Source organism: Pelophylax lessonae (assembly GCF_965119305.1).
Source record: "Pelophylax lessonae genome assembly, chromosome: 11".
NCBI lineage: Eukaryota > Metazoa > Chordata > Amphibia > Anura > Ranidae > Pelophylax > Pelophylax lessonae.
This window is the reverse complement of record NC_138778.1, coordinates 70,394,343-70,421,547: the sequence shown is the minus strand read 5'-3', so window position 1 is coordinate 70,421,547 and position 27,205 is coordinate 70,394,343. Positions and strand designations below refer to the sequence as shown.

At 43.5% G+C, this 27,205-nt stretch overlaps 1 protein-coding gene across 1 annotated transcript in view; it reads right to left on the bottom strand.

Moving 5' to 3' along the window:
- Positions 1-27,205, bottom strand: part of CNTNAP1 (contactin associated protein 1) — a 261,388-nt gene that overhangs the window by 72,374 nt on the left and 161,809 nt on the right. The window contains exons 18-19 of the mRNA XM_082271239.1: positions 14,372-14,611; positions 10,488-10,718 (exon numbers count right to left, since the gene is read on the bottom strand). Of these exons, the coding sequence (XP_082127365.1) occupies positions 10,488-10,718; positions 14,372-14,611 (471 nt within the window). The remainder of the gene's footprint in view (positions 1-10,487; positions 10,719-14,371; positions 14,612-27,205) is intronic.

Below are 27,205 nucleotides of genomic sequence, written 5' to 3'. Positions count from 1 at the left end.
CTTGTGCAGATGTCATTGCCAAAATGTAGCATTTACCATCATTTTCTGTCTTGGAGGCAGTGGCCACAAGTGAATAAGCCTGTACCACCATCTGCTTGATCCATCTGAATATGGTCGCAGCAGACACAGCCAATCCCTTTCGAGGTCCTTCCGTTAGGACAAAAAGAGTCTGATTTCCTGAAAGATTCAGTAGCCGCCAGGTAAACCCTAATTACCCGATCCACATCCAAAGAATGCAAAGCAATTTCCTTGGGATGCTTGGGCTTAGGACAAAGTGAAGGCAGCACAATGTCTTCATTCAAATGGAAATCAGAAACTACCTTAGGAAGAAACGACTGATTAGGACAAAGTACCACATTATCTCTCTGGACCACCAGATAAGGTGAACGGCAGGATAGCTGCGCCAATTCAGATACTCTGCGAGCAGAAGTGATAGCCACCAAAAGGCTACCTTCTGTGACAGTGTAAGCAGTGAAATCTCCCTAATGTTCTCAAAGGGAGGTTTTTGAAGATCAGACAGTACCAGGTTAAGATCCCACGGAGGTAACAAGGACCGTATTCGAGAAACCATATGGCGAACCCCTTGAATAAAAGTGCGAATTAAGGCATGTGTAGCTAAAGGGTGTTGGAAAAACACAGCCAAAGCTGACACTTGCCCTTTAATGGTACCCAAGGCCAACCGCTGCTCAACCCCTCTTTGGAGAAAAGACAAAATCCTAGCCACCGAAAAGGAGCGTGGATGCACCTTCAGCGATTCACACTATGAGATGTATGATTTCCATGTACGATGATAGATTTTCCTGGAGGTAGATTTTCTAGCCTTCAATAGTGTAGGAATCACTGAGTCAGAAAGACCTATATCATTCAATACCTGGCTTTCAGCAACCATGTCGTTAAAGCCAGCGACTGCAAAGCAGGATGGAAGATTGGCCCTTGAGACAGCAGATCTTCCCTGAGAGGAAGTCTCCAAGGAGCATCGGCGACCAACCTTACCAGATCTGCGTACCAAGACTGGCGAGACCAGTCTGGGGCCACCAGAATGACTGGAATCCCTTCCACTTCTATTCTGCGCAGAAACGGGGGGTTGGGAGAACCAGCGCTATGGATAAGAACTGACAGGCAGCGAAATATTTTTAAGCTTTCTAAGGAATAACTATTATATTTCCCCCATGGGTGGACCTCTGTTGTCACCTCAGAATGTAATTGGACACGTTATTTCCAAACAGTTGGATGTTTTTATTAACCTCAGTTCATGAGGATTTTTTAACTTCCCTTCCCACACTTCATCATAGCCATAAATATTTCACGGGTGTATTTCTATACACATTTTTCATTTTCACTCCACTAATACTATTCATCTATTCTTTTCACCAATGTTTATTTGGATATACTCACACACTCATATATATCGACGCAAACACTAAATATTATTATTATTTTTTTCTTCAAAATAATTTCTTGTGGTCAGATTATCACTAATGTTCCTTTGGGACTCTTATGTCTCACAAAACACTTTTCTATCACCTCTATATTTTTTTCTTATTAAAAACATTTAAATAAATGTCTGATGCCCATTTTTAATTCTATTTATTTTTTTCTATTTTTTACCCCTCTTCTCACACATATCATTTTTACGGATTTTTTTACACATATTCGTTCTTAATAAAATTATTTTCTAATACCCTTGTAATTTAAAATTGATCCACTAGATGGCAGCATGATCTATTATGATGATCACTATAGCCTAGAGAGACATCCCATAATAAGCCTGTATACTCCACCGTTCTTCCATTATCGTACAATCATCCTCAGGTGTGTATCAGGGCGAATGATTGGCTGATGGGATGACTCTGGCTATTTCTGGACGATGAGGTAGACTGACGGGTACCGCTCCCCGTAGACGTCCTATGACGAAACGTACGTAGGGCGGAAACCCACGTCACTTCCGGTCCGCAGCTCGCCTAGGCTTGGAACGCAGGAGCTTCCTTGGCGTAGACTGCCAATATCTGAAGGGATCTGCTGCATCTACCCAAGCGTGAGTCGCTACTATCATATTGTATACCCGATCTACACTTATCACACTGAGTAGCTTTTCTCTTTTCTCCCTTTTGTACCCAGATGGGATCTTTTTGGGTCCGAAGGGACCGTCAGTAGACAGGTTTGAGGATCTCACCTACATCCTGTCTTTTGGCTCATATACTCAACATCTGTGGTCTTAGGGTAAGTGTGACACCTAGTGTTTGAATTGGAGAATTACATCCCAAAAGGTATACAATTAGTATCCTCACTGCTCCTTTGATTTAAGATCGATTTATAAACAATACATCCGGCGTTATTTTACCCAACATTATTTATTCAACAGTATTCATTCTATATTATTCACCTATTTAGCAATTGTATTAATTATTATTTATTCAGCAGCACCTATTGGAAATCACTATATTATTGATTCAATATACATCTTTTATCATACATTTTTACCACACTTCACATTTACTTTTTATCTATTTATTTATTTATTGTCTTGGCCTAAATTTTATATATATCGACCCATGTACACAACTATCTATATGTCACTTTGCACGCACTAAGCACTTTTTTCCTCCTCACCCGCATCTTTGCACATGCGTTAGGTAGCGCCGTTTTCCAACTATTCACCCTCACACTGTATTCTGCGCAGAAGCCTCGGCATGAGTTTCGGCGGAGGGAACGCATAGATCCGCCGATACTGACCCCAAGGAGCCACCAGTGCATCTGTGTCGTTGGCCAGAGGATCCCGAGACCTGGCTACAAACCTCTGTACCTTCTTGTTGAGTTGAGAGGATAAAAGGTCGACGTCGGGTGTCCAACACCCCGCACACAGCAGGTGAAACACCTTCGGGTGTAGGGACCATTCCACCTGATCCAACACCTGACAACTCAGGTAATCCGCCTGCCAGTTCTCCACTCCTGGGATATGCACGGCGGAGAGGGCTGGAACTAAATTTTCTGCCCATTTCAGGATCTTGGTCACCTCCTGGGCCGCCAAGACACTCTTGGTGCCCTCTTGATGATTGACGTAAGCCACGGCCGTGGCATTGTCCACTTGAATCTGAACTGGACAGCTCTGCAGATAATCTGTCCAGTGACTCAGGCGAAGCTTTGTCGCTCTTAGTTCCAGAATATTGATCAGTAGTCTGGACTCTTCCATAGTCCAGGTCCCCTGGACACACAGCTTCCCAAGCACTCCTTCCCAGCCGGACAGGCTGGCATCCGTGGTTACCACAGTCAAATAAAACCGGAGGAAGGACTTGCCCTGGCGTAAGGCCAACGAGCGAAGCCACCACAGAAGAGCACTCCTTGTGCTGTGACTCAATCGAATCATATTGTCCAATGATTTTGGATCTTTGTTCCACTTGACAAGAATTTCCCTTTGTAGAGGTCTCATGTGGAACTGAGCAAATAAGACCGCCTCAAAGGTAGACACCATCAGACCTAAGGCTTGCATGCAAGTCTGTAGAGAGGACAGATTGCTGGATAACAGCAAGGGAATCACCCCCTGAAAATTTTGCAGCTTTTCCGGGGGAAGATACACCATGGCCGAAGCTGAGTCCAGAGTCAGTTCCAGATAAACCAACTTGAAGGTTGGGACCAGATCAGACTTTTTGAAATTGATAGTCCAACAGAACTCTTGCAGAGTCTGGACAGTGATAGATCGCCCACCAGAACTGAGTGGGAATCCGCTCTTAAGAGAAGATTGTCCAAGCCCTAAGACCGTAAGACACTGGGGACGGAGGCGAGACCAAAGGGTAACGCCGCAAATGAATAATGCTCCTCTCCTACAGTGAATCAAAGGAAAAGCTGATGTCCAGCATAAATAGGGATGTGCAGATATGCGTCCTTAATGTCGATAGAGGCCAAAAAGTCCCCTTGATGTAGGGACGCCACTACTGTGCAAATGGACTCCATTTGAAACCTCTGAACCCGCACAAAGCAATTCAGAGCCTTGAGGTCCAGAATTGGACGCACTTTTCCCTCTTTTCTGGGAACAGTAAACAAGTTTGAATAAAACCCTTGAAAGCGTTCCAGGGAGGGAACCGGCACAATCACCCCTTGTGACAGCAGGTCCTGTACCGCCCCTTGTAGGTCCCGCAACCAATCTGGAGATAGATGGAGATTGGACGGGAAAAATCTGTCCGAACGGTCAGGACCTGAATTTGATCTTGTAACCAGATCAGTTGGTGGACCCATTTGTCCTGAATCAAGGAGGTCCATGGCTCTGGAAAGAAACAAGGACGTCCCCCAGCCCCATATATGGGTGAGGGCGTCCCTTCATGCAGACGGGGATTTGTCTGCCGATCTTGGGGGTGCCTGCTCTCGGCTTATCCGACTATGTCTTCTTGGAACCCCCAGAAGACCTAAATGACATAGATCCTTTCTCCTGCATGCCAGGTACAAAAAGGCCGCCTGTGGGCTGTAAAATAAGGCCCCCGTCTATTATGTGGTGACTTTCCCTTGGAGGATTGAAGAAGAAAAGTACTCTTCCCACCCATAAGCCCCTTGATCAGTTCATCCATTGAGGATGGATGAACAAGTGGTCCCCCTTAAAGGGGAGCTCTGATAGAGCCCTTTAAGAAGCCTGGTCCGCAGACCAGCTTTTTAGCCACACCATGTGTCTAATGGCTACCCCTACCGCGGATACTCTGACCACAAGAGGGGCCGCATCTAGCGATGCACATATAAATAGTAGAGCTTGAACCATTTGGTCCATTAGCTCTGCTAGGCCCGGAGGGAGCTGTTCTGTTTCCAGGTCACTTTTTATTAACTTTACCCATTCCGTGATGGTCTGGGACACCAGAGTGATCACGAAGATTGGTTTAAGTATTAAGCCCGCTATCACATATAAGTGGCGGGACAGAGATTTAAGCCTTCTATCCACACCGGAGACTCCTCCAGTGGGACCACAGTAGATTTGTTCAGTCTGGAGGCCGGATGGTTCACCTTCGGTGGAATGGTCTATTTTGTGGATACAGCATCCGAGAATAGATAGCGCTTCCTAAAATGCTTTTGCACCACTAATATGTGTTTGAGGTGCCCCCATTGGTCAGAGACAATTTTGTCAAAGAGTTCCAGACTTGGCAAAACCTTGCCCGACTTCTGGGATTGTGCCAAAAAACACCTGCGTCCCTGATGCTGCAGAATCATGGCATTTTTAGAGTTTCCCGCACTGACACTATAAGTGCCTCCACCAGCACGTTTTCCCGTGCGGCTGCAGACGAGGACGATAACGCAGAACCCTCAGGATAACCCGTGTCCCGCAGCGGCCATATCTACCTCAGATACAGGAGAGGCAAGGGAGGGCATAGGGCGCTTTTTACTAGTGTTATTTTTTAAAACCAAATCCACTTTAACACCATGTTTTCCAAATCTGTAGGTGTCTGTGGGTGAAACTTGTTTCTGGGGCTTCATATGAACCCTGGAATAGTGCAGTGTCCCCTTAAAGAAAACTGCAAAAATACAGACTCACACCGCTGCACAAGCGGTACTACAAGTCCCAGCCACTAGCACTGCAGATAGCAGGGTGACAGAGAGAGACCTACAGGGATAGACATAACACCATCCGATATGGAGGAGAATAGGATCGATCTGAGTGTGCAGAGATACGATCTTCACAGGAAGAGGAAGTACCTGGGTCATCACTAGAGTAAAGCTCTTGCTGCTCCCTGCTGTCCAGCATTTGTGAACTTTGAGAAAATGCCTGCCCAATGCATTCCTATGGGGAAACCAAAACAAAAATGGCCGCCCATGCATTTCAATGGGAATTTCTGAAAAATTGAACTTCTACAAGAAAATGGCGGCCCCCGCAGTGCGCCATGCAGTCTCCAGGACTCCCTGAAAGGTCCAACGATCTAGTGGCATCGGGGGGGGGGGGTCCCAGCGGGTCCGCTATAGCGGCATCGGCATGTCCTTCCCGGAGACCCCCGTCGCTAACTGAGGTAGGGACCTCTAGGGGGAACGGGGGGGGGGGTACCTGAGGGTCCAACCTTCCCAGGGAGGGGCCCACGTCCACCCCGAGCCTGCCAAAGCTATGGGGGGACACTACTCACCATACCAACGACAATCAGGTGGGTGCCACTCCAGACAGACTACCTCTCCACTTGGAATGGGCGTGCTGACAGCCAAGGGCACACTGGGACGAACCAGGTTGCGCACGTCCCTGCGAGGTGTTTAACTCGGGGGCTAGCCCCCGTCCATTGGAGCTCTGTCATTGCGAGGCCTAGCACAGGCTATAACCTGTACACGCTCGCTGTTTATTGCAAGCGAAGACCGAAGTCCCAGCCAGGAACTAGGTCCTACTCTTAAACTATGCAGAAACAAACTGAATCCTATAGCAGAGTGAGTGGATGTATGCCTGCAAGGACTGCCCCATAGTCGTGGTAAAGTTTTTTCCTGCCTAGTGTCCTACTCATGTAGGGAGCAGCACAACCTAATGGTTAAGAAGAATATGGAGCTGTGTCTGTCAATGAACGATAGAGAAAAGAGGCTAAATCTATCTAGCAAGCATTTACACAGCATTAAAAAAACAAAAAACAAGCGATCTGATCTTACCCCACTCTATCCAAAATGAAAGAAAAAAGTATTAGCCATATGTACATACACTCTAAATCCAAACTTACATCTCTCATCTTCTTTTTCTGGTGCATCATGGCACCAAACAATGGTTGTGGCTCCACCACCCCCCCCCCCTCGCAACCTAAAAGGACTATATTAGACTCGCAGCATTCCCTTTTTTGTCCTCATCTGATCAAGACTGGAGTCGTGAGGTATCCCTTACTGCTTGTCACCTTAGCCAGGTTCAACCTCTCCTGGGTGGAAGTCCTGCCTGTACAGCCTCTAAATTAACTATATGGTTGAAGCCCCATCCTGGTGGTCTGGGAGGCATGACCTGTCAAAGAAAGCTTTAAACAAACTTTGGAATAAGTGGCAGCGTGTTCCCTTTGTTTTTCCCTTTTCTCTGTCAGTGTTTGTTTGTCTTGTAGGCATTTGCCCTTTCCAAGATGGCTGCAGCAGTGCAAGTACACTCTGAGCATGGATGACAGAAAGTGATATGGCCACTGTGGGCAGTTTTTCCTGGCTTGCCCTTTTCCAAAATGGTGCCGGGAGCTGAAACTGTGATCTGAGCATGCTCAGGAGCTGTTATCATAACTGAAGGCCAGGGGTGCCAGTTTTAAATGTTTTTTAAGGCAATATTTGTGCAACACATGGTGGTGTTTTCTACTCATGCATGCAGGATGCTTATGGTTAAACAGTGCTTACAAATACACATCAAAGAAATAAATAAAATGATATATGATTTAATACTCAAATGAAAACCATGATTGCAAGGTTGCAAAAATAATAAAAGTGCTCCATCCAAAGTAATTTCAATATACAATATGCCAAGTCCTTCCGACATGTAATAAATTGCCTTATGATTTCTTCAGTTGTAATATCCCCTTTAGTGCACTTTTACTACTTGCAATCATGGTTTTCATTTGAGTACTGAATATTTTCACTTTAGAGAATTATATATATTTGTATTTATTTATTTGTTTGATTTGTATTTGCAAGCATTGTTTACATACAAGGAACACTCCTGTGGGTATTTTTTTGAGGAATATACAACCTAACTGGTTTTGAACAGCAACTGCATTAAGTTACACTGGAGGCCTGAGTGTGTTTTATATTCAGGATGCTTATGTAGTCATTGTCTGCAGGTATGTTTTCCCTCTTTATGGCATTCACCTAGGCTCTTCCTATCTCTGGTTCATTTTCTTTGCTTGCTGTGGCATTATTGTGGCATGCTGTGTTTCATTTCAGTCTGTTGGTATACCCTGTCTTTATGGAGAAAGCTGCCCAGTCAAACCACCTATTGCCTGTAAGGTAAAGGGATTAGGCAAGTAGTGAAGATATAGAGAAAAAAAAAGCATCTGGTCCCAATACTGTTGTAATATCTACAGCCCTGTAAGGCCCTCAAGACACAGGGAGCCCTATGTAGGCGAAGACATCCCAGTCAATGTTGATCAAGCCATCATCTCCACTTTCATTATCACTGCTCCCCATCTACAAAACATCACAGGTTACAAGCCCTAATAGTTGCTGAATTTGCAGTGGAAAGTCAGTGCCTTACAAGCTAGTACAGTGCCTTGAAAAGGTATTCTTACCCCTTGAAATTTTCCACATTTTGTCATGTTACAACCAAAATTGTAAACGTATTTGTTGGGATATTACTGTATGTGATAGACCAACACAAAGTGGCACACCATTTTAAAGTTAAAGGAAAATGATAAATGGTTTGCAATTTTTTTTACAAATAAATATCTGAAAAGTGTGGCGGGCATTTGTATTCAGCCCCCCTGAGTCAATACGTTGTAGAACCACCATTCGCTGCAATTACAGCTGCAAGTCATTTTGGGTATGTCTCTGCCAGCTTTGCACATTTAGAGAGTGAAATTGTTTCCCATTCTTCTTTGCAAAATAGTTCAAGCTCTGTCAGACTGGATGGAGAGCATCTGTGAATAGCAATTTTCAAGTCTTGCCACATATTCGTTATTGGATTTAAGTCTGGAATTTGACTGGGCCATTCTAACACATGAATATTTTTAAACCATTTAATTGTAGCTCTGGCTGTATGTTTGGGGTCATTGCCCTGCTGGAAGGTGAACCTCCACCCCAGCCTCAAGTCTTTTGCAGACTCTAACAGGTTTTCTTCTAAGATTGCCCTGTATTTGGCTCCATCCTTGGAGAAGAGATATAAAGAGATGCCAAATAATGGGTGTGGCCAAGGCTTAGAACTGAGTTTCGCACACAATGCAAGGTTCAGGAAAGTGTAATACACAGAGTACTAGACTCAGAAGCGCATAACGCATAGGAATGAATATTGTGCGGTGCTGAGGAGTGTGTATCACACAGTGGGCAGAAAAAAATCAGCATCCCCATGCACAGCCCTCCCTCCCCCCCCTGTCCAAAGCTCTCCTTCTCTCCTCCTGTCCAAAGTTCGCCTTCTCTTCCACCATCCACATCTTATCCCCCCTCTCCACAGTTTGGCTTCTCTCCCCCATCCATAACTCCTCTTCCCTCCCCAACCACAGGTCACCCTCTTCCCCCTCATCCACAGGTCACCCTCTCCAGCCCCCATCCACAGGTGACCCTCTCCCCCCATTCACAGCTCACCTTCTCTCACCAACATCAACAGCCCACCTTTCCACCCCACTCAAAGCTCACTGTCTCCTCCTGTCCACAGGTCACCCTCTCCCCCTATCCACAGATCACCCTCTTCCCCGTCCACAGCTCACCCTCCCCTCCCCTGTCCACAACTCACCCTCTCCCCCCATCCACAGCTCATCCTCTCCCTGTCCACAGCTCACCTTCCCTCCCCCCCATCCACAGCTCACCTCCACTCCCCATTTACAGCTCACCCTCTCCCCCCCATCCACAGGTCACCCTCTCCCCCCTGTCCATAGCTCACCTTTCTTCCTCCCATCCACAGCTCACCTTTCCTCACCATCAGCAGCTCACCCTCTCCCCCCCATCCACAGCTCACCTTCACTCCCCATCCACAGCTCACCCTCTCCCCCCATCTACAGGTCCCCCTCTCCCCCCAATCTACAGCTCACCTTCCCTCCTCCCATCCTCAGCTTACCTTCCCTTCCCTTCCCATCCACAGGTCACCCTCTCCCCCCATCCACAGGTCACCCTCTCCCCCCGTCCACAGCTCACCCCCTCCCTCCCCATCTTCAGGTCACCCTCTCCCTCCCCATCTTCAGGTCACCCTGTCCCCCCTCCACAGCTTACCCCCCCCATCCATGGCTCACCCTCCCCCCCCCCGTCCACAGCTCCCCCTCCCCCCCATTCCCAGCTCACCTTCCCTCCCCATACACAGCTCACCTACTCCCTTCATCAACAGGTCACTCTCTCCCCCACTTCCCCCCACAGCTCAACATCTTCCCCCCTTCCCCCCACAGCTCAACCCCCCTTCTTTCCCCTACAGTCCACAGTAGACCTTAGTATGCACTCCTCCTCCATCCACAACTCACTGGAAGCCTACAATTGTAAAACGTCTGACAGTTGTGGCATCTGGACCCCGGGGCGTCTATCATCAGATGTGGGGAATGTGCCCTGGGTGCCGACCCTAGCACACAAAAGCAGGTGGAGGAAGTAAAATAGAAAATGTCCTCTACCGGCTACTGTGTTGAGTGACAGCTTGGAGAGGAAAGGCCTGCCAGAGGTGACGGAACACCGTTCTGCCACGTTTCCGGCAGAAAAAGAGCCTGACACTACATATGAATTGCACTGGAAATTGCAAAGTGCATGTGTGTTTTTTTTTCTTAAGAAAAATTTTTGGTCCAAAACTGCACACTAGAGGAACATTATTTGGAAAACTGTCCTATAGGACATCACATTACATTAAGACTTGAAAATAATGGTGTTTCTAAATTACAGTGGATTTTATAAAATAATGGACATACCCTCTGGCCTGAGAAGGAAGGCTATATAATCTGTGCTGAAAGAGCTGATGTACAGAAGAACAGCTGGTGCTGACTTAGTCCTGAAGCTAAATGAAATCTCCTCACGAGTTAAGTTGTTGACAAAAAGGGGAAGAGACACGATGACTTTGGCAAATTCCTGGGCAGCAACCATGCCAGCTGAAAGTATATTGTGACGTAGCCATGTTCCCGCCTCAAAATAAGCACCAATATCTGCAAAACAATGGATAAAAGAACACTTTAAAATGGGAAGCATTTAAACCAATGTTGGAATGTTAGAATATGTCATACCCCTCATCTCTTTCTGTTTGCTTTTTAAAAAAAGGCTATAATTAGCCACAGATCAGTGATTTTAAAGTGAACTATGTAGGCCACTGTAAAGTTGAAGTTATCCATGTAGAAGGGTTTCACACCTGCACTGCAAGGGTTAATACTCATTTTGGTCCAGGGGGGCATAAACAGCAGTTTTATTTACCTTATCCCTCACTCCCATAGGCTTCCTCCCACCTGCAAGAACCTTTCCCAAAGTTGTTGCCACACAGTTTACCACCATCACAAAGAGTGCAGGACCAGCAGTTCTGGCAAAGGATGTGATGCAGCAGTAATGTGGATCATGAAAAATTGATATGCAGATAACTATTGGTTTAACCCACAAGTGTTTTTTTTTTTCACCACTACCTTTTCTTTATACTGGTGATTGTAAAGTCTTGTTTTATTTAAAAAAAAAAATAGCAAACATGTTATACTTACCTCCTCTGTGCAGTTGGTTTTGCACAGGGCAGCCTGGATCCTCCTCTTCCCGGGTCCCTCGTTGCTGCTCCTGGCCCCTCCCTCCTATTGAGTGCCCCCACAGGAAGCAGCTTAAAATGGGGGCACCCGAGCCGAGCTGCAGCTCCCCTCTTTTCTGATTGGCTAACTGACTATGATTGACAGCCGCAGAAGCCAATGGCGGGAGGGAGAGTCCCAGACGGCAGAGGGACTTGTGAACATGGCTGGACAGAGAGGGGACACAGATAAGTATTAGGGGTGCTGGGGGGCTGTTACACACAGAAGGGTTTCATTTTAATGCATAGAACGCATTAAGATGAAAAAAAATCTACTGGCTTTACAACTCCTTTAACAAATTCAATAAATTAGTGGTTGGATGAATAGTTTACTGTGTAATGCTTCTGGTAACTAAATAGTACATTTCTCTATAGAGCTCTATACATCAGACCAAATAGAGTGACAAATAAGGAGGAAAAAGTGACAAAGTTATTTGGTTCCAAAAGAGGGTTCAGTCGCTCCAAATCATGGACTATTTGAAATTATGCTTAAACTGTACAGTGTAAACTAAAGCATTTTATATATTCCTAAAGTGGAACTTCAGTCTGCTTCCTTATGTGGCTCCACCCCCGGGATGCCACCATTTTGGTCCATAAGCAGAAGCACCTATGGGCTCTGGCCAGCATTTGGGTCCTGGAAGAGCCCCTGAACAAATCTCTGCATGCACTGTGAAAATGCTATGCACACGCAAAGAGAGGGAAGGTTTCCAGCTTCCCTCTTAGCGGCCTTTGCGAGTGTGCACAATTCAGGCACATATGCTGCAGGGCTCTTTAGGGATCCAAGCCCTGCGCATGTGCTGGGGCGGTGATAAAGTCCCGCCTAGCTAAGCAGAGTGGAAGTGAAAAAATAGTCCTTTAAATAAAAAATAAAAAAAGTTGTATTCGATGGTAAGAGAGTTAGAGGGGAGGACGCAGGAGAGCACAACTTCACACTTATGTTGAAGGTCCACTTTATTAGGCAGTGCTTTAAAACAAGCACTATGTAGCTGTAGGTGCTGTGAAGTACTTCACCATCAAAGATCATAACAGGGACTCTAGATTCAAGTTTGACAATTTCTATCATCTTACAGTACTTACTTGTTTGTCTACATTAGAAGGCTGTCAGGTTGCCAAGTTTTTACTCTCCATAGAAAATAAAGGGAAAGGGTGCGTGATGTCAGTGCCACTGTTGTGAACTTTGAAGATGAAGTTCTTCATGATGCCTATCGCTACAGGGGTCAGTCAGAGCTTGTTAAGAATAATGTCTAGGCACATACACTATATTTTCAAAAGTATTGGGTCACCTGCCTTTACACGCACATGAACTTTAATGGCATGCCACTCTTAGTCCATATGGTTCATTATTCAGTTGGCCCATACTTTGCAGCTATAACAGCTTCAACTCTTCTGGGAAGGCTGTCCACAAGGTTTATGATTGTGTATATGGGAATTTTTGACCATTCTTCCAGAAGCACATTTGCGAAGTCAGGCACTGACGTGGATGAGAAGGCCTAGCTCACAGTCACCGCTCTAATTCATTCTAAAGGTGTTCCATTGGGTTGAGATCAGGACTCTGTGCAGGCCAATCCATTTCCTCCATCGCAAACTGACCTAAACCCGATAAAACACCTTTGGGATGAATAAGAGCTGAGGCTGCGACAACAGGCCTTCTCATTCAATATCAGTGCCTGACCTCACAAATGCTCTGCTGGAAGAATGCTCAAACATTCCCATAGACCCACTCCTAAACCTTGTGGACAGTCTTCCCAGAAGAGTTGAGGCTGTTATAGCTACAAAGGGTGGGTCAACTCAATATTGAACCATACGGACTAATGGGCCATACACACTATAAGATTTTCTGAAGACTTTTTCCTTTAGATTTACCAAAACCATATAATATGAGGTCAAACCTAAACACTTTCAATTTGTATGCAATCTGGCAGCCCTTGCACTACATAGAAAAGGTAAATCTGAAGGAAAAAGTCTTCAGAAAATCTTATAGTGTGTAATATATGTAGTATATAATGTATATATTTAAAAACCATATCTAAGAGGGATTTTTGATTACGCAGTTTATTGTGACCATGCTAACATTTATTTCTAATCAGAAGCAGCAGAGCACTTTCCCAAATATGCCTGGCTTGGGCACATTCTGTTCTACTAGCCTATCGGGAGCATGCAGGCATACCCACCTTTTCTCACTACTTATAATATAAAGTATAACTAAAGGCAAAACTTTTTTTTTTAAGTTTTGGATAGAAGGGAGAGGGATTAAAACACCTGACAGTTTTTAGTGCCGTCTGATTTCCAATTAGGGAGATTCACCCTGTCTATTTGTCCTGTTTACCATTAAACGTGAAAGCAAAAGAAAATCCCACATTTTGGCTTGTCCCCAGAAAAGTAATAGCTGGAAAATCTTTGAATGGGGACATTAGTTCTGAAGACTTGGGGGTCCCCAAGAAATTCTCTTAATTTGCAGGAATTTACTCCCACTTCCTGTTTGGCTATGGGACAGGAAGTTAAGGTAAATATCCCCAATGGGACAAAGATGGCAAAAATAAACCTTACAGGGATTATAACCCTCCCCTATTCTATCCAAAAAAAAAAAAAGTTTTGCCTATAGTTCTACTTTAATTACGTTATTGGTGTGATCAGAAGGCAGGGTCTGGGATTGGGAAGTGCTATCCATAGAAACACAGTGCAATGGATGACAGAGTGTGCCTGGCCAAACAGCAGCTACTGTACATAATGCCTATTAAAAGTGCTTCATTGTTCACAAATTACTTGTCTTACACTGTTTAAAGTGTAATGTTGTTTTATTCTAGGTCTATTTAATGGATGCTAGTACTGAGAGATATGGAGGCTTCCGTTGTAGATTTTCTTTAAAACATTCCCTGCTATAATTTGCAAAAAAAGTGTCAGTATTTATGACACAATATGAATTCATGGATTCATCATATCTTCCATCAATCTCTGTGTCTACCACAGATACAGATATGTATTTTATGCTTAATGAAAGATGGCATCATTTTGCTCCTCCCAATATCCTTTACCCTTCTTTACCTCTGGTGCAAAATGGTCCTTCAAAGCCAGTTCCGTTGCAGTCACAGGTATAGTAACTGTATCTCTCCACACAGCGGGCTCCATTTTGGCACTCCATCTGTGGCCTCTCACAGTAGCCTGTGCAGTTGGTCCTTACCCCTAATCTCTCATTTGCCTTTCCTTCTAAGTCTAAGGTCAGACCATTCATTCGAAGACCACGGAGACAGCCAATGTACGGCTTCAATCTGTAGTCTGCAGAGCCTGTGATTGGCAAAAAATAAGCAAAAAAGAACCTGAAAGTAACAGATGATATAATAAACTAACAAGTTACATGATGTACAGTATATACACAACAGCTATAATTTATTGCACCTCATCCCTAGTGACTAAGTATATAGGAAATCCTCTGATTTTGGGACGTTTAAGGTGCCACTTTAAAAATGTAAAAAAACATAATCTAAAATTTAAATTTCTTTATTGACAGTTTATAAAATAATTTTTTGAATAATTATAAAATATATATGCATAGTCAACCTCCTCCAGGCTATTTTGGTAGTTTATGTAACTAAAAGGCAATAACATCACTTATTTAACGAATATTTTTTTTTTTTACATTTGCCTTTATTAACCACACCCCTAGACAGTACACCTTTTCCATAAATCAGACACTTTACTTCCACTGGTATCCATACTTGTCATGTATGCTGGTCATGTTTTGTGGTCCTGGCGATGTGTTTTGTTAATTTTTTAGAGCCACTGTATCAGGTATCTAAGAAGAATATGAGGGAACCCAAAGAGATCAAGACAGTCTTTACAGCTTCTGAAAGTCTGAGTCATCAATATTGAATTTCATACATAAAACCCTATGTACGTAGACAGGCTCAACAGGCTTCAGAATCATATACAGTGTATTCAAAGATGGCCTATTTTCCTTCACTATCCAACATCTCCACCACTGCAGGGCTTCCTGGGATCAATGTCCGAGGGGCAGGATACCGTCTTCCTTGCTACATGGGGATAATGGGGATTCTGAGACACTAGTCCCCCATCAGGTTTTACATAGTTACATAGTAGTTAAGGTTGAATAAAGACAATAGTCCATCCAGTTCAACCTGTGTCGGCGTGCGTGGACGTATTCATTTCCCATACCCCGAATGTTTTTATCCTTGAGATGTACGTCCAAGAGTCTTTTAAAAGTAGCCAAACTCCCTGCAATAACTACCATTTCTGGTAGAGAATTCCACAGTCTTGTAGCTATTACTGTAAAGAAGGTAGGTTGGAGGCAGCTTACACCACAAAAAATTGATTTTGTACTGAAACTCCATAGCGCTGGTATATAACCCCCTTTTTTATTACTGTAAAGAACCCTCTGCATAGTCTGTGGTTAAATTGCTTCTCCTCTAATCGCATTGCATGTCCTCCTGTCATCATACATTCTTTGTGACTGAGTCGTTTTTTTTTCTATGTTGATATCACCATTGAGGTATTTATAAATTGCTATCGTGTCCCCTCTCAGGCGTCTCTTCTCCAGAGAGAATAAATCAAGCGCTTGTAAGCGTTCTTCATAATTTAGGTCCTCCAATCCCCTAATCAGTTTAGTTGCCCTTCTCTGGACTCTTTCCAGCTCAACACATCCCTTCTGAGGACTGGCGACCAGAACTGGACCAAATACTACAGATGCGGTCAGACCAGAGTTTTATAAAGTGGTAGGATTATAGTTTTGTCTCTGGAAAACATCCCCTTCCTTATGCATGCCAATATTCTGCCGGCTTTGGTAGCTGCAGCTTGACATTGCATGCAATTGTTAAGTCTATCTTCTACTAAGACTCCCAGATCTTTCTCCATTTTTGATTCCCCCAGAGGTTCCCCCCCTAAGGTGTATTGTGCTTTTATATTTTTGTCCCCAAATGCAAAACCTTACACTTCTCCACATTAAACCTCATTTGCCATGTAGTTGCCCACTCTGCACTTTGTTTTCAGGTCGCTCTGTAGAATTCCTGCCTCACTATGTGAAGTTATTGCTCTGCCCAATTTAGTGTCATCTGCAAAAACTGATATTCAGCTACTGATCCCTTCCTCAATGCTATTTATAAATAAATTGAACAAGATTGGTATTGGTCCCAGGACTGAGCCTTGGGGGACCCCACTTTCCACCCCAGAGTATACATTATTTATTGCCACCCTTTGGACACGCCCATTTAACCAGTTCTGTATCCAAGAGCAGACCTTGTGGTCGATGCCTGCAGACCATATTTTATATCCCTGTGATTAATAGCAGACAGTGGGTGGATTCCATAGCAAACAGACAGTCTGCTATGGAATCTGCCCACTGCTTGCTGCCAGTTACAAGGAGCACATGGACCAGGTGGTCCCTCGAAGATAGTCCCTCAGCTTCCCAACAGGCTTGCTGACTATTAGTGTCACTGGTTGCTAGGAGCGTGTCATTTGTGAAGCCAACAGCATCCTTGACAACCATTGACAGGTGGGGAAGGGAAGTAGTACTGGCAGTAAACATGTCATCCTACTACACAACATACAGAGACAGGCATTTTGTCTCTTTACACCAACTGAAGCTGGCTATAGAGTTATTTTTTTCTTTTTGTATAACCAGAGGGCTGAATGAAAAAACCCCAACTTATAGCTCCATCCACACAAGCGAGTTGGATGGAGGTATCCCCCTGCTGTGACATTTCATTATGAGAGTGGGACTCTCAGCTATCAGACCAACAAAACAGGTATAGCGTAGTGTTTTCTTGGAAAAAAAGAAAAAGCGATGCACTCACAGATTAAAATCCTTTCAAGGGGAGGGGATGACTAGTAATCAGGAACTGCCACTAAACTGCCAGTATGGCCATCCAGAGTGGAGCTTGAGGGCCCACTTTGTGGAAAGCACATGCCAGCAATGAATCGCAGGCACTTCTCATTTGATCCTCCTTCTTCAACTCACTCTGTCACCTCGGTCAGCTGCTATGCAAATACTGTACATTTTCAAATACAGTGAAGTAAAGAGAAAACACAACTAGTATTTATAATTCTTAGGCCTCTTTCACACGGTCCGCCTCCGTAGGCGGATCCGTGTTGCTCAGCGGGGATCTGTGGGAGATGGGGAGATATCAAATTCTATGTGCCCTCCATTTTGTATGTTCCTACTCCATTTTCTATTTCATCTTAGTTATACAAGCTATGTAAGTGTACGGGTCAAGGTCTAAGTGTGTACGTGTTATAGATATGGCAAGTTTATGCTGTTTCTGATGAAATCATGTCAGGTGCACAAGCTATATGCCCTATATGGTATTATTCCCCGAAGTGACCTTTGGTCTCCTTAAACTGTTTAACCAATAAGAACGTAACAAGTATCCTATATTCATGACATTCTTCCTTACTCTTTACTATATAACCCACAACGAGCCTATAATAAACTGAGAGCTTGGTTTCACTATACACCTGTCTCCGTCTGTGTTACTTCCAGAAACCAGCCTCCCAGGCCTGCAGACACAATACGAGCAAAGAAGTTATAGATAGTCCGGGACTATCATTGGGACCAGGGGTCTCAGGTACCAACAGTTTTGGGGGCTCGCCCGGGATATGAGAATCACTCCCCGCGGACACCCACTCACTCGGTAAGTAGAAAAATCCTTTTCTATGTAACCGATTGTAGTGAGGTTCCGGGGGACCCTGATTAGACTCATATCCAATTGAACAGGGGTTGGTGTGTTCCGGGAACACACGCAACATACCTATAATTGAAATATTTCAGGGAAATATTTAGTCTCAGGGAGACTTAAGAAGTGATATAAATTTGCTCGTATTGTGTCTGAAAAATCTTTAAGCTTTCCTTCTCTGTCGCATAGAAGTATAAGATAATTTGTATTGTTTGTCTATAATGGTAGGAAAACTTTCTTGATAGCCACTGTACCCGGGAGGTATTGGTCAAGACTCGGAAAGGGTTTTTTTTCTTTTTTGTCCTAAAAGGGACACCCGAGTCCAAAAGTATATGGGTTTAATTTATATACATCAGTGGCTTGAAGGAGGGTTTTGAAACCATAAAGGGTTACCATGGTAACAAGTGATTATGTGAATGTGTAAATCATAGAGACATGTCTTATTGAGTGAGAGAATATTGGTATTTGTTTATTGTCTTGTTATGTAAATGGCCGGGAATATTTGGTGAGTAATATTCCTGGAAGTAAATTAAGGTAGAAGAACTGTCTACCTAAAGTTAAAGTGTTAAGAATTAATGTATATTGTATATGTGAGTTATACTGAAGATTTTAAGTGTATTATGATTAAAGGATTATGCTTAGAAGATAGACAAGCTTTCCCATATTTCCCGGGTAATCCACAATGGGATAAGGGGAGATGAAAAATGGTTAACTTATGCCCCCTTGTAGAATAATAAAACAGTTGAAAAGACTAGAAGGCTGAAAAGTAATAAGAATAATAAAGAGTTAACTAGGACTTTTAAGAGTAAGTCCAATTGCTTGTAAGCAGAAGGTGAAACTGTCCTGGAGATTTGAACAAGGTTTAAAAATGTATGGAGTCAGGCAAACATTAGACAGTACAGCAGCACCTGGTTTTCTCACGGCCACCAGTGATTATTTTTGGAGTTTGCATGAACACTGGACTTCATTTGCACATTCATCTATTTCGTTTTTTTTCTGGTGGAGTTGTTCACGGAAAACATATTATATTGATTTGCAGGTGTAACCAGAGACTTTGTTCACTCACATTTTCATTTGTTTCAAATTGTTTGTACACTATTTTGTATGCATGATTGACATTGTTCATTTTATTGTCATTTACTAGAGCACCAGACTTTTTTTACACTATTTCATTTATACACCTTTGGTAGCAGCACACCCACATTTATCAGCGTACTTTTTCATTCATATACATTAAACAGACTCTTGGCCGAAGGTACATTTAAAATAGTACTACCTCACAAGATAACATGGCGCCCCTGTTTTTGTTGTTCTGAATATTCATTTTCCAAGTTAGACATACATAATTGTTTGAAGCTGCGATGTTGACCCTGACGTTGGTACATTTCTAGGGAGAGGCGGTTCCCACATTCCTAGGGAGGGGGTCAATTCTTGCGCGGAGCCTGATAGGACTACGTGTTCCAGCTCGTGGGACTATGGGTCCCAGCATTGCCAAACATATGCAATTATCTTTTTATGGAATTTTTGGAGTTTTGCCATTTATACATTTGTGCATAAAGCATAGGAACCTCTGGGAAGAGTAAGAATAGTGAACAAATACAGTTTTTATCAGGCAAAACATAGTTCGCCGTAGTCGGCAAGATATTTTGAGGTTATTTTTTATAGAATTATAGATAATGAGAAATTACATTTTACAAATGGGTCCCTTGTGTCCCTAAATGTAAAAGGGAGCTCTGGTGCAAAATTTTGGAAATTGGTTACTTGCCAAGAAAGGGTTCAAACTTAAATATTTTCATTCCTGTTATAAGTTATGGAATTTATTTTGGGACAGAAAGGGTTACCGCAATTAGTGTGACCATTGGACCCTATTGGCACCAAGCCAAAAGTTTCACATCAGATTAACTTTTTATCTGATTTCAGTTTTTGGGTGATATTTTAGGGGAGTCCTCTATTGAGGGAGGGGAACCTCTGGACAGGTTTTTGTTAGATTGGCACAGAGCCAAAAAGTTTTATCTGACTGTAGTATGTAGTATGCAAGTGGTATCTGATGTGCCATCTCTACTGATAGCCATACCATCCGATGCTACCCACTTTACAGTGATTGGTTGAAGTAATGTGTTTTTTTTTACCGTCCTAGTGGACGAGGAGACACAGCCATCTTTGTTTCTTGTTTTGTTAATCAGTCCAGGTAACTGACCTGGTGTAGAAATGCCTCAGGGCTAAATAGACAGTTTTAGTTGTCTGCTCTATAGTTCTCCAGACCACGCAAGAGGGGATGGACACCTGCTCATGGTTCAGTCCCGCTACAATATGTATATGACATATGTAGTCACTCTGTGGAGGCCAGTCAGAGCGAGTGAGTTTATTGAGAAATGTACATATACAGTATGTAGGCACAAAGTGTCACAGGAATAATGACAATGGTGTCAGGAAAGTGTTGTTCACCTTGGTTTTGTTCTCACAGAGAGTGATAGTAGAGTCAGTCACATAAGAGCTGCTGCTCTAGTGGGTTTTGCCAGCCCACAGTGGGTCTTGCCCGCCCACAAAACCAGGATCATTGATTGCAATGGATCCGACAGCTCCTATTTTATGACAACATTTTGAGACAAGCCACAGGTCCAGAAATGTCACAAGTAATGTTGAATGCGTTTATGTATCTGAAAAATGCTATGGTTGTAGCGCCTGCACTGGGCCTCCCAAATTATGGAAAAATGTTTTGTGTTTATGCAAGGGACAATTGTAAGACCATGACAGGTGTACTTGCCCAGGAGTATGGTGGTGGACTTTGCCCTATAGTTTTTGTCCAAAGATGGTCGCAGTCCAGGTCTAAGGCATTCCTGAGGTGACTCCAAACATAGCATCTTGTGAGATGGTAATAGGGATGGCCACATCTTTTGCCCTAGGTAGGCCCCAGTTTTTAAATGGGTTACTGGGATTAAAGGGTGTGTTACACCACAATATGATTGTATAGACATAATATATGAGGACACAGTCTCCAGCAGATGTGTCCTCCATAGCCACAGAAGGAGCTGAGGATGTTTCTGTCGACGATTCCTGCTCCAGGCCAAAAGATCACACATTGTTAGAAGCCATAAACGCATGCTACAGAACAAGTTTTAAGGAATTGGGTGATGATTTAGAAAAAGTTGACAATGGCCTTTTTTCTAAAAGAGGGGAGCTCTTGTATGTATCCCCGCAGCTAGTGCCCCACTATTTATTGCCTAGTATTGTGGAATAGGACACAGGGGGTGGGAAAGAACATATGCAGTATTACTGACAACATTTTATTTGCAAGCCCATCTAAATTCATGAAAGCATATGTTGCTAGATGCATCACCTGTATTAGGTACAAACAATCCAAACATATAAGGCCAAACATGAGCATCTCCAATACCCATCAACCCCATTCATACATCTACAAATAGGTTTTTACATATAGGCCCAAAGCAGGGAAGAAATAAGAGTTCCTTTTAGTCAATAGTAGATGGATTCAGCAGATGATATGGGCCAAGAACCACATGACTGCCTAGAAACTATTGAAAGTGTCACTTCACCCCGTGCAGACATGATGAAAGAGCTCATCACCAACCTTCTTCAGGCTATGTTGTTACCCTCAGAGTTAGCTATCATTCACTGTAGGGCACATACCAGAGGTACTGATGACATCTCCAAGGGCAACGCACTAGCAGACAAAATAGCAAAAGCAGCCGCACAACAGTTACCTTTAGGAGCCCTAAAACAAATGCCTGTCCTAACCCACATCCTCCCCGATGATGCCCAGTTGATCACAGATCTACAGGCCTCAGCCACTGCTGAGGAATTGGAGGACTGGTGTTATCCTGTTTTGCAAAGGAATCCTGAAACAGGATTGATTTGCAAAGAGGGGAAACCGTGTATACCCCGTAATAGTGCTCCTATTTGCATTGCCCAGAATTCAGGTACAGTGGAAAGGATAAATAGGACAATCAAAGACGAGTTGAGAAAAAGTAATTGGAATTTTGAATCAAGTGGAACGAAAAAGTTGCTCGCACCTTTCTTTTCTTTTCACAGGTATCAACCCATCACTTGAGGGAAGGAGATGAAGTAGTATCACAAGACCAAGGCTGGATTTCGTTTTGGACCAAAAGACAAAGGTAGTCGCAGTGACCAGAATCGCTGTCCTTGTGGAGAACCAACAAGCCTGAATCCATGCTACTCGAGTGAAATTGGTAAAGGAGGCTCCACCCCCAGAAGCAAGTCCAGATCCAGACCCAAGAGAGGTACTAACGGGGGCGGACGGCCCTGACCTTGAACAGGAAGGTCCAGAAGCAAGAGAGGTACTAACGGGAGTGGACGACTCTGACCTCGAACAGGATAGTCAAGAAAAGGGGGTTTTTCAGAGGCAGGCGGCCCTGACCCTGTAGAAAAATGACATTCCTAATAGCACCAGATTCTGGAAAACTTTGGCTACTTATAGGACTCGTATCATTTTCAGTCTTCTCTGTAGTATGGGTTACCACTAACTGTATTTATCATCCAGAAGACCTGGTAGGGCTACAGGCCATTTGCAGAGCTTCCAACACCCCAACACAGAGTAATGCACATAACAGACAAAAGAGAGATGAAAGCTCAAAAAGTCTTACAGATAAAATGTCATTGTTGCAATTTAAATATGCCTATGCCCAGAAGTCCGGATATGAAAAATGTTGGATATGTAGTAAACTCCATCCTAGCACCGCTAGAATCCCCCTAATAGCGATACCTTTAAACTTCACCCCTTTCCTAAATGGTACACCTCCTGTTGTCCTCACCAATGTCACGAGAACACTCTCAAATGATACCCTCACTTTCCAAATTATTGGTAGGAGTCATTCCCCAGACTGGTGTTTTAGGTTGGGAAACTCCACCAAGGGAGCTGAAGTGTGCCGGCAAACTAAGATTAATTTCTCTATGACCTCGATGGACAGCTCCTTCTGGCACACCTCAGAACCAGCCCTAAACGCCACTCTAATGAACTTTCTTAACTCCAGTTCCACTTCCTCTTCCCCAATAGGACAGTTGTTGTCAAATTTAGCTTGGTCCAGTTATGATGACCAATTAATGGCACTACTTCACAAACGTCCCCTAGCTTTGGGAAACAGTACTTATATTTGTTGTGGAAAGATTTGTCACCCTTGGATCCCCATTGAACCCCAAGGGTGGTGTTACCTCGCATCCCTAGTTCCCATCATGGGTGTAGTGGGAGACAACAAAGGAGGACATCTCCTCAAAGCTAGTATGTATCCTAGGTACCCCCTCAAACACCGCAATAAAAGGGAATTATTCCTTGAAAAGGATATGGTATGGGCCTGGTTCCCCTCATGGACCGGATGGGGAATAGACATGATGAAAAGGTTGAATAATTACTCTAAAATTCTCGATGACATCCTAGATAAGAACTCAGGGGACATTACCAAATTAAATATAGAAGTGAGGGCAATTAAGAAACAACTTGAGCTCCATGACCTAGCCATAGAAAGCATGAGTGCTGCTCTTACTGGGTTATGTGAAGTTACGGAGGATTATGAATGTTGCACATGGATACAAGATACATCTGTTGAGATACCCGATTATTATGATATTATTGCACAGCACCGGAAAGAAGTAGACAAGTTGCAACAGGAAGCTAGGAATATTGCTAAGACATGGAGTCCTTTTAGTAGTGGGAATTTTGAATTTGGAGGAATATCCTCATGGTTGAAAAATATCGCTATGACTGTTATAATGGTTTTGCTTTTTTTTATTATTCCTATATGCATGCTTCAAACTCGTAATGTGTATTATTGCTAGAGTTTCCCGACCAAAAGTGAAAAATGTCTCTATGCTATCCCACCAAGTCCCAGGCTACCAGACCCCCTCGACTAATAACCCTAAAGAATATACTGAGTACATTAAGAGGTATAAACAGAAAGAAAAAAAGAACCTTATTGTTTAAAGGATGATATATGATCTGGTCTTTCAAGCAGCAGGGATATAGAAAATTAATCTGCCAGTCGTGGTACTATATTCCTAGGAGGCTTAGGACCCCTGGTAATATCCCTAAGAATTATATATTCCAATGACATACAGGGTGACAAGGGAAAATCAATTAAGGGTTAATGATTTTAAGAGGGGATTGTGGGAGATGGGGAGATATCAAAGTCTATGTGCCCTCCATTTTGTATGTTCCTACTCCATTTTCTATTTCATCTTAGTTATACAAGCTATGTAAGTGTACGGGTCAAGGTCTAAGTGTGTACGTGTTATAGATATGGCAAGTTTATGCTGTTTCTGATGAAATCATGTCAGGTGCACAAGCTATATGCCCTATATGGTATTATTCCCCGAAGTGACCTTTGGTCTCCTTAAACTGTTTAACCAATAAGAACGTAACAAGTATCCTATATTCATGACATTCTTCCTTACTCTTTACTATATAACCCACAACGAGCCTATAATAAACTGAGAGCTTGGTTTCACTATACACCTGTCTCCGTCTGTGTTACTTCCAGAAACCAGACTCCCAGGCCTGCAGACACAATATGAGCAAAGAAGTTATAGATAGTCTGGGACTATCATTGGGACCAGGGGTCTCAGGTACCAACAGGATCGATCCGCGATCCCCGCTGAGCCGGCGGATGACAGCTCTGTCTCCGCTTGCAGAGCGGAGAGGGAGGTGTCTCAGTCCCCGCTGCCACCTGTCCGCTCTCATCAGATCCGATCCGACTACTGAACGGATGGAAAAATAGGGTTTCCATCCGTCCAGATTTCACGGACAGGATCGGATACGGATGTCAGCGGATGTCAGCAGAGGTGTCTCCGCTGACACCCGCTGCCCCATAGAGCTGCATGGAGGATCCGATCAGATCCGCCTAAAAAACTGACAGGCGGATCTGATCGGATCGCCCGTGTGAAAGAGTGTGAAAGAGTCCGTGAAATCTGGACGGATGGAAACCCTATTTTTCCATCTGTTCATTAACCTCGCTAGCGGTATCCCCGAGCGTGACTCGGGGTAGGAATTTTCTGCTATTAGCGGTATCCCCGAGTCACGCTCGGGGTGAATGGCAGAGCTATGCAGACAGCGCAGCGGAGCGTCTCTTACCTTATCCTGGCGATCCAGCGATGAGCTCTCATTGCTGTGACCGCCAGCCGAGATCTCCGCCGCTCGTCTGTCGGTAGGAGGACTTCCTAGTTCCGTTCCCTGCAGCAGCAATGCTGCATGGGAGCGGAACTAGAGAGGGAAATTAAAAAAAAAAAAAAAAAAAAACGTTGCACAAAACACATAACACATTTTATATTATATATATGCATATATATATATATATATATATAAACGTGTACGGTTTAGGAGATATTTACATGACATGCAGCTAGTGACGTCACTGGCGCATGCGCTCTGAAGGAATGGCCATGGGTGCCGCTCCTTATGAGCCCCGTGCCTTAAACAGCGGGAGTGACATCATCGTGGCTCCGGCTAATCACAGCGCCAGAGCCCACGAACCTGGAAGTAACTCCAGGGAAAATGTCAGCGGTGACACCGATGTGTGGGCGCTGCTGCAGGGGCTTTGTTCTAAGGTAAGTATTACATAATGAGCTAGAATGCAATGCATACTAGCTCATTATGCTTTTGTCTTACAGAGTTTTTTTTTGGGGATTACGACCACTTTAACACCAAAACACAAATTAGAAAACATTTTACACACCGATTAACAAATGCTATGCTTTTCCCTGCACTAGTGCAAAAATGGAAATATAGTTGGTTTGCTGTGAAATGTTAACACGGTTTTCTGCTGCTGTAAAGCTGATCAAAGGGATAAGCTTCCCCAACATGCATTCCTGAAAGCTAGACCTTGTATTTGAATAGCAGCTAACTAAGGCAACGGAATGAGTGGAAGGAGCCAGAATATTGGGTGCTGCACTCAAATACTGGGGGGCATTACACACAACAGATCCTCACAGTTGTTGTTCCTAGTTAATAGTCATCCACTCTGATATGCTTTTTATGCAAGGATTTTATTCAGTGAGAGCAATACCTTTCTTTTTTTTTAATGAAGAAAGATTTGGTACACTGCACCCACCAGAAGACGTTTCGCAGGATGCTTCTGGGTGTTGTGACCCACCTAGCAACTGCTAGCCAAGCTGTAGAAGCTTCTTGGAAGGGGAGTTTTGAGTATTATCTAGTAGTAGTAGTTAGTCACATTTAGCTGGACTTGTTCTGTAATGTTAAAGAAGTTTTAAAGCTTATCCAAGCCACTTCTTCAGTTCTAGGTTTTAGCTTCAACATTATGAAACAAATCCAGTTGAATGTGACTAACAACTTCTAGATATGCCATGACCTGGTTATATGGGAACCTTCACAGATGTTTTGGTATTCAACCTGCTTTGTCCTCTTGTCCTACCTAACATGTAAAGCATTGAAAACATTTGTATACTAATTACAATTACAGGAAATAGGAGAAAATGCCCACATCCCTAGCAAGACAAAAATAGATTAAACCCTCAAATGGGATTTTAAGGGGCAGAGACTCCAAGTTCAAGTAAAAATCATAATGCTTTATTTTTTTTTTTATTATTATTATTATTATTTAATAAAATGTTGTGATTTTTTACTTGAATTTGGAGTCTCTGCCCCTTTAAGGGGAGTCTCTGCCCATTAAAAGTCTATTTGAGGGTTTAATCCGTTTTTAGCATTGAAAACATTTACATCTAGACCTACATTTTTTCTAGACCTACATTTCTTCCTTTCTCTGTTTGGGTCCTCCAAGATTCTATTCTTGGATCGCTCCTATTTTCAATCTACACCTCCTCTTAGGGTCAGCTTATTCCAATACCATCTCTACCCTGGCGACACCCAAATCTACTTCTCTACCCCTCAGCTCACTCCCTCAGTCTTCCTACGTAATACTAATTTGCTAGGAGATATATCAATCTGGATGTCACACCACTTCCTCAAACTCAATCTATCCAAAATCAATTTATAATTTTTCCTCCAGCCCGCGCACCTTTCCCTGATCTATGTCAAAATCAATGGCACAACTATCACCCCATCCCCCCATGCCAAGGTCCTAGGTGTAGTCCTGGACTCTGGACTCTCCTTTAAACCCCACGTCTAAACTGTCCAAATCTTGCCGCCTCAACCCTTGCAACATTGCCAGAATCCACCCCTTTCTAACCAATGACACAACAATTCTGTTAA